Source organism: Sardina pilchardus, chromosome 20, assembly GCF_963854185.1.
Source record: "Sardina pilchardus chromosome 20, fSarPil1.1, whole genome shotgun sequence".
NCBI classification, from domain to species: Eukaryota; Metazoa; Chordata; class Actinopteri; order Clupeiformes; family Clupeidae; genus Sardina; species Sardina pilchardus.
In genome coordinates, this window is record NC_085013.1 from 2,430,580 (window position 1) to 2,439,165 (window position 8,586).

The 8,586-nt window shown below is 43.5% G+C and overlaps 1 protein-coding gene across 6 annotated transcripts; it reads left to right on the forward strand.

The window, feature by feature from the left end:
* Window positions 1-1,680: 1,680 nt before the first annotated feature.
* Window positions 1,681-6,893, forward strand: LOC134067883 (probable N-acetyltransferase CML1). Of its 6 annotated transcripts, XM_062523356.1 has the most exons (4): window positions 1,681-1,812; window positions 5,471-5,553; window positions 5,665-5,728; window positions 5,834-6,893. In XM_062523356.1, the coding sequence occupies exon 4, from the start codon at window positions 5,834-5,836 to the stop codon at window positions 6,521-6,523; it is 690 nt and encodes a 229-aa protein (XP_062379340.1). In that variant the 5' UTR covers window positions 1,681-1,812; window positions 5,471-5,553; window positions 5,665-5,728; the 3' UTR covers window positions 6,524-6,893. The 6 variants fall into 6 exon arrangements, with proteins under 6 accessions (XP_062379340.1, XP_062379341.1, XP_062379338.1 ...); XM_062523357.1 differs by lacking the exon at window positions 5,665-5,728 and having other exon boundaries at window positions 5,471-5,592; XM_062523354.1 differs by lacking the exon at window positions 5,665-5,728.
* The last annotated feature ends 1,693 nt before the right edge of the window (window positions 6,894-8,586 follow it).

Consider the following 8,586-nt stretch of genomic DNA (forward strand, 5'->3'; position numbering starts at 1 on the left):
TACTAACAATGTTAGGCTACTAACAACAACCTATCTTTACAACAACATTCAGGCCTAACAACAGCCTATATTCATTTGGAGAACTTCATACAGCCATATAAAGGTTAAAGTTAGGCTATCATTAGTTTTATTCTAGTTTACGTGTGTTGTGTATGGCTTCAAGCATTCATTTTAGACTGGGTAAACCCAGCCTGAGCTGCAGGGGGAAAGCCATTGAAACACTGCACATTTATCTCTTCCCCAAGCTGGGCTTGGCCCCTTAGCGCCAGTGAAAGGAACACTGAATGCTTCAGCATTAACCAATAGATTTTGGACAATGCCATGCTCCCAACTTTGTGGGAACAGTTTCGGGATGGCCCCTTCCTGTTCCATGCGCCCTTTTGGGTTGGTTGTAGACCAGGCGTGCTGCTGCGTTCTGGATCATCTGAAGGGTTTTCACTGTGCAGGCTTGGAGACCTGTCAGGAGGGCATTACAGTAGTCAAGTCGTGAGAGCATCCTGAGTCAAGTAAGTCCTGAGTTTCCGTATGTTGTAGCGTGCGTAACGACACGACCGGGCTACTGAGGCCACATGATCAGAGAGGGATAGTTGGTTGTCGAGAACGACTCCTAAATTCCTTGCTGTCCTGGTAGGTGCAACATACAAGTCCATTTTGATGTTGATATCATGATGTTTGCTAGGTTTGGCTGGGAGGACCAGCAATTTGTTTTTGAGAGGTTTAGCTGGAGGTGGTGTGCCTTCATCCATGTTGATACCTCGCGGAGGCAGTCTGAGATCCGTGGCGAGACCAAGGGGTCATCAGATGGAAAGGACAGACAGAGCTGTGTGTCATCTGCATAGCAGTGGTATGAAAAGCCATGTGAACAGATGATCTGTCCCAAGGAGGTGGCGATAGCAAAGAGAAGGGGGCCCAGCACTGGGCCCTGGGGGACCCCTGTGGTGAGAAAGTGGGATGCAGAAATTTGTCCAAGCCATGATACATTAAAGGTGACATGACTGTGCACCAGTGCACAAAGCAAGGTCCATACAGACATGGCTGACAGAGTTTGGTGTGGAACTTGACTGACCTGCACATAGCGGAGACTGAGTCATCCAACATTAGTGTGTGACCTGACCTCACAAATGAGCTTCTGGAGGAATGGTAAAAAAAAATCCCGTAAACAACACTCCTAAACCTTGCAGAAAGAGTTTCAGAGTTGAAGCTGTTATTCATCGGTTTCATCACGTCCCTTTGCACAGGTGTGTAAAATCAAGCACCTAGATTATAAATGCAGACTGCAGACTGAAGTTTTCTTCACAGACTACTGATCTAAGTGAAATTAATTAATACAGACGATAATGTCCATAGGCACGGGAGACGCTCAGGTTAAAAACACTCAGCAATAGTTTTTTAGCCAACGGCAAGGGAGAGACCACGATGAATTAGACACACTCAGGTGAGCGATAATCTCAGCCAGAGGCAAGAAAGAGACAGGAGAAATCTATGTTTGTCTGGCCTGCAGTTGTTGGGGTGCTTCCTAAAATTCATAAGTGTTTTGAATTTGAACTTTAATTGACAGACAGGAGACATAAACAGGGGCCAGCAGGGGCTACAAAGGCACCTGAGTCCTGACCAATCAGATTTCTGACTTGTTTCAATCCCACCCTAGTGGGCGGGACGGGAGTGAAAACGGAAGTCAGGGGGTGCTAGTGAATAGCCCATAGACAGAATAGCCACACTGAGTACGATTTGGGGATCTGTTGCAACTCTTGGAGAAGCAAAGCGCACCAAACGATTGCGTTAAGTTACAGTTTGTGACTTGTCCTTGAAGAGGTAGGTTCTTATTTGACACCACATTTGGGCACATGTCGTGCTGGTATTAGCGAGTATAGCCAGTAAGATTAGCAAGCGTCATGGTAGCTAGATAGCTAACGTTAATGTAATTATACAGCAATGAATGTAACAGTAACGTTAGCCTTACTTTTTTGAATATCCTGATGAAACAGCCTATTATTATTTGGATTGCTTCACGACCAGACACAATTTGTGGACACCCGCGTGATCGACTGAAAATGTGTAAATGTTGACATGAATGGCATCATAGTCCAAACTTTTATGGTAGCCTATCTTGCTAGCTGGCCAAGCAAGTTTACTTTTACACAGGTGTAAGATCTAAAGATAACGTAACTTGTCCTACTGACATAGCCCACTTTGATGGGCCGTGAACCAAGTTGAAGGCAGAACATTATAATGGCATTTAACTTACACCCAGATTCGCACTAACTTCGTCTCCCTTTGTATAAAATGCTGGTGATATTCCAGCCCATTCTTCTAGGATGAGTCTCCCTGTGCCCTTGGGCGTTGTTTGGACTTAAGAATACCAAAACACTGAACACTAAGGCGGTTGTTGTTTGTGCAAACTTTCTGATCGGCCTGTCTAAGCACTGCGTAATTTGGGTACGTGCATGGCCGGTGTTACGAATCTTAACATTCTGTGCAATGAATAGCCTATATGAGATACGAAAATATTCCCTTTATTCGACAACTAAATAAACATATTTTTGACTGTCGAATAAAAACACAGACATTCAGACAACATGCAAAAATAGGCAATAATCATTTTCAATTATATTCAATATATTCTTTTATTAATTATTTTCTGTGCTCTGCCATTTATCTTTTGTTTCAAATGAATTTATACCAATAATGTACTGTGACTGAAAAAACTCTACATTTACACAAATGAAAATAACCCTGTCTATAATGATACTAAGGTTGTTGTTGCGAGTTCAAGTGCTGCTTTGTGACTGGAATTTTGTTTTTCATAGCAGCTGCCTTGAATCTGTTGATGGTTAAGCTATGTCATATACAGTATGTAACTCAATCCATCCATTTCTTTTGACAAAGCTCGCCAGAAGTCCTCATGTAAGGAGTAGTTCTCCCACTTTTTTCTACCCGGGGAACATGCCCACAAACCCCTCCTACCTTAATTCAGTTATCAACTTTCTGTGACTAATACCCCTGTTGCTGAAGAAATGTCTGGAAAAATCCAAGTCTACATGATGTTTACAAGGAAAATGGTCCACTCATTGTGCCCACTCAAACATTACATTTGCCCCCCTTAATCAGAGCAGTCTAACTCTGGACCTGGTCCTTACAATCGAGCACTCACCGTTTTCAACTTTTTTTTTTTAATCTCCTCAGACCTGATCCATGGCTAGCCTGCAGATACGACGCTATGAGGATGATGACGAGGAGATGGTGAAGGAGATCTTCACTATGGGCATGAGCGAACACGTTCCCTCTTCGTTCGTGCACCTGCTCAAGCAGCCACTGATGCAGATGTTATGTGTGTGTGTGTTTTGCACGCTAATGGCCACCTCCAAATCGGTCATCCTTCCCATCCTCGCAGTAACGCTGCTCCTGGCCGGTGGTCGACAGCTGGTGTCCTACCTGTTCAACAGCTACATCGACGAGTCCATGCGGCGGGATCTGAACAAAATACAGGAAACCTACATCAGCTCACCAAACTCCTGCTTTTGGGTGGCGGAGAGTGACGGGCGCGTGGTGGCCACAGTGGCATGTCTGCCGGCCGAGAAGCATCCTGATTGTTTGGAGCTCAAGCGCATGTCCGTAAAGCGCTCGCACCGTGGCCAGGGAATCGCCAAAGCGCTGTGTCGCACAGTGGCCGAATTTGCACGTTCTCGCGGCTACCTGGGCGTGGTTCTCTATACATCTGTGGTCCAGACAGACGCTCAACGCCTGTATGAGCACGTTGGTTACCAGAGAGTACGACAGTTTGTTGTTCCGGAGTTCTTTGCCAAAATCACAAACTTCTCCCTAATTGAATACAGACTGGACGTCCAACCTTCACCACAATAAGAATGGAACTGTGGGCATTTGATTATTTTTCAGTGTGTGTGAAATTATTTTCATTCAAATACCAACAACCTCAAAAACTACTGTTGAATGAAAAGTAACCCGTATCTGCCACATTTCTATACTTGTACAAGTTTTGAGGGACCGTGTGACCTGTCTAATCATGTGCATTGATCTTGTGATCATTGTGCAATAACCATGGTCTTTTCAAAAGGTCAGTCTACTACGTTTTCATGAAATGCTCCCCCTGGTCAGTCTATATGTTCAGCTAACCTCAGTGAGTGGTTTTTATTGCCAGTGCAATACGTGGCCTCATGACTCAAACTCATAAGCGTGCTGCATCTTCCTTCCTCAAACCTAGGAAACTGTTTGTTACACTTTCAACTGGCTGGGTGTATTTTGTCTGTGAATATGTGACTCATAGGGCCCTGCTTTTAATGGTAGTCCAAAGTTGTCATGCAAGAACTTTAACTATCCTGTGTTACTGTATGTGGGAGTATTGAGCTGACTCAATGTTTGTGGTTAAAGTTTTCCCCGTGGTGTTAAAGGAGCAAATAGATTTGGTTAGACTTAAGACTTTGCACTTTATCTATCGTTCAAATCAGGGCCCATAATGTTGTATGCATATAAAATGGAGTCAGAGAATTTCTCCTCAGGCTTCTCTAAACATCTGTTCAGCGTTTACTTAAACTGTACTGCACTGTCTCTACAACACCCTGGTTCTGTTACCAGGGAACAAGCATAATGGCACGCACAAAACCACAAACAATCCCACCCAATCAACGCAGTGATTCATGGGTGCATTTTGATTGGCTGATATCAACCACGTTTCTCATGACTGAAATGCAGACTGTATCCTTAACCTTTAACTCATGCAGATAACCACGGCAACTTCCTAAAACTATTATTCACCAGACTATACTGGATACAAGTGTTTTCATGACATTTCAAGTCAGTTAGTTAGGAGTTTCCTAGTGTCATTTCATTTTGGGGTCTTGTGTTTCAATGAGAAGTGTCTCACTTGCTGTGTAGGAAGACTTGAACATGAATCTAATATGGCATCATTTATTGTGTAGCTGTAGGTCGGCAAAGGGAAACGCCTGTTAATACTGAACTCTCTTTACATAAAAAACTTTTTCAGTAAATTAAATCTCAGTCTGAGTAGGCTTTTAGCTGCCTTGAGACAAGTCTTGAAGTGCTTGAATTTTTATACCTAAGTTCTTACATGGTGGCAGTGCTACAACAATCCACTCAGTTTCACAAATGTTTGAGAATTGTTTTGAATATAATACTGTTACTTTTTAAGCCTATTAAAATAAAATAAAAAACCCAAATCTTTATGGAGGAACTATGTTGTCCTTTGCTTCTTGCATACTAGTGTGTCATTACCGTAATTTCCCGACTATTAGCCGCGGCTTTGATTTTGATTGATTTTGCCAAATTTCTTCCATATGAGGTTAATACAGGGGGGCAATTAATATGGTGTTGATATGGTTTTGTTTCTTTTAAATAAAACACTGTCCTGCGGCTTATACACAATGCGGCTTATACATTATGCGGGAAATTACTGTATGGGATGAGTTGATCTCTAGTGTGTCCTGTTTTTTTTCAGTTTGATGTTCTCTGGTATCCATTAACCAGACCTGAACTGTAGGGATCATGTGACATGAGGCTCAGGAAACAGCACAGGAAGAGGTACGAGAAGGGGGATCTGTATGTGAAGACCCAAACAATGTGTGTTTGTATGGGAATACTCTCAGAGCTATAAGGTTTGTGTGTGTGTGGGTGTGTGTGCATTGCTTGTAGGAAAGGTTGACAGGTGGGAAGTCAAAAAAGTGAGACTTTGTAGAAGTCACTGTAATAATGCAAGGTTATTAGACAGTTATATGCATCTTTTCTATCGCCATAGCATAGAATGTGTACCTCACTGTCTCGTCTCCATGGTTTCTCCTCATCCCCTCTCTCTGACTCACAGATGATGGAGTATTCTCTGCGAGAGTACCGGGACTCTGACTACGCTGTGGTTCGTGAGGTGTACTCCACGGGGTTCAGAGAACACAGCGGCGCCATCTTCCTGATGGTCCTTCGGAGACTCCGGGTCCAGGCGGTTCTGTTGGCTGTGTTCCTCACCCTGCTGGAGCTCTCTGGCTCCCTCCTGTCAGCAGTGCTGGGGGTCTCCGGGGCCTTGTTGGCCATTCGGGCGTCCGTGCAGTGCCTGCTCGAGCAAGGCATACGCCTGGGCCTCAGCGAGGACCTCCAGAACATCCGTGCGTCCTACATGGATCCCGGCCGAGTTGCCCGCTTCTGGGTGGCAGAGGTGCAGGGGATCCTGGTGGGTACTGTGGCCATCCTTCCCTGCCTGGAGGAGAGAGGGGCCTGGGAGCTAAAGAGGATCACGGTGCTCAAGAGATCCAGGGGGCGAGGCATTGGCAAGGCTCTCTGCCAAACTGCCTTGGAGTTTGCAGCTATTCACGGCGTGGAAAGGGTGGTGCTGTTCACCTCCGTGGCCCAGTCAGATGCGCACAGACTCTATGATAGTCTGGGCTTCAAGAAGGAGACAGAGTTTGTGTGGCCATCATTGCCGGCCAGGCTTGTTAATTTCCTGGTATATAAATATGCCTACAAAGTTGTTGTTAGAACTAAGCAGATGTTGATCAGTAACTAATTATTGTTATTGTTCAAATGGACATTTTCTCATGTGCATTGCACATTGTTGGACATTTGTTTTGTCTGGACCTTGATAAGTCGTGTCTTTATTTTGTAACATTACAAGGCTATTTGGCATTATGTGTATTCAAAATATGTTTACATTTAGACTCCATTCCGTTTGTCTATGTTTTGAAACCAGTCGTTTCATCTGCGTTAGCTGAGGCATTGCCCTGTTTCCTTCCTGTCATGTGAAGAAGTGCTGTTGAAGATCATCAGATAACCTCTTATCTTTGCTATAGCCCAACGGCGGACTTTATTTGACACTGACAGTAATATCAGCTTTAATAACAGCATTATTATCAGTATTATATGAAACACGTACTGTATGCAACACCATTAAATCTCTGTTTTAAAATAATACAGGGCCTGTATTGAAATATTTGTATTTAGACTGCTTAACACCATTAAGAGTCATCCATTATTAGGCCTATACAGACTACCTTAAAGCTACAGCAGGCTATGTAGCCTACGGTATCTGAGAAATCATATGGCCACTTAAGCACATTTCAGCACCGGCCAGTTCCCTTCCAAATGCAATCCGGCATAGGACAACAGGAAGTTGAGACTGACTGGCTCCTGTGTCTTTTCCCAAGCGCTGGAGACGGGACTGTCAACACACACCGTGTCAATTAAAACGTTTAGAATAATAAGGTAAGGTAGTGTTTTTAAATTATTATTATGATTTTTTTGTGTCTTTTCATAATGGTGACTGGCGTGTCGTTAGCCGGTAACACTTACATTTACCCTGCTTTTACCGCGCCTTCGATTATCGGATGCAAAGGGAGTTGCCTCTGTCATCAAGCGATGTGTTTTGTCCTGAACCTTAAAAACGTGAAAAATGCGTTGGTGCTTTTTATTACTGCCAGCTTTCTTGTACACACATTTTCTTCCATGATTAGCCAACGAATGTAGCGCATGCCTTCTCAAATCCACCACGTTTTCCCACCCTTCCCATTGGGTGTCATCAACACGTTTTAGACTACGTATAGCCCAATTTCTCAAATTATTTGTCACAATTTGTGATTTAGTTGATACAATTAGATGTCTGTATTTTCCCCTCACATCACTACGTGACTGTAAACGTTTTAAACCCAGAAATAGCCTAAACAATGTTGTATATAATTAATTAGGCTGTTATTTGAGTGTTTTTTGATTACTTTAGATAGGTTTGCACATATAATTAAACACCAATCACGCCAAAAAACAAGGTTCTTCTAACCAAAATAGCCCAAACAAAACAGTGAGTCAGTAATAGGGACAATCTCTGGGTTATCGATTTGACGCCTTTCCCGTCGAAGAGCGTCATTACTTGATGCTGTCAGTAGGGGCCAGCAGACATCCATAGCTCCTCTGTGAAATTGAGTGGTCTCCAAGTCTAGATAGGATCCGAATGTCTCATTGGTAGGTAGGGCAATGCTTAATTTACGCGTAACAAAGTTATATCCTGCATGGCCTAATTGTAGGCATTTTTCCACATTGCAGGATGAATGTTATGTCCTTTGAAGAGCTAAATCGAAAACCATAACCTCACACAACACACCCGTAATAGCCTAATTTATTGGCACAGGGTTTGCCAACCCAGTTTGTCAATAATGTTTGATTATCTTGTGAATTGCCGCTGATAACAGTAAGCCTGCCTGACACAATATTTGTAGATTGGCTATATAATAGACCTACTGACCTACCTCTGCAAAGTTTCAAAATGTGCATGGCAATAGCAATAGGACCAGTTCTCTCATTTTGATTGCCAGGCATCACGAGCAGGAACAGATCAGTGAAATACAATTAGAGTTGTTTCCACTCCTCCCTCATAAAATGTCCAGCATTTTGAATAAGTGATAAGGGGGCGGGAGTTTTTCCATCCTACTGGGTCTGCACTTTTATTGTGGCTTAAACACCACAACTACCATCTCTCTCTCTCTCTCTCTCTCTCTCTCTCTCTCTCTCTCTCTCTCTCTCTCTCTCTCTCTCTCTCTCTCTCTCTCTCTCTCTCTCTCTCTCTCTCTCTCTCTCTCTCTC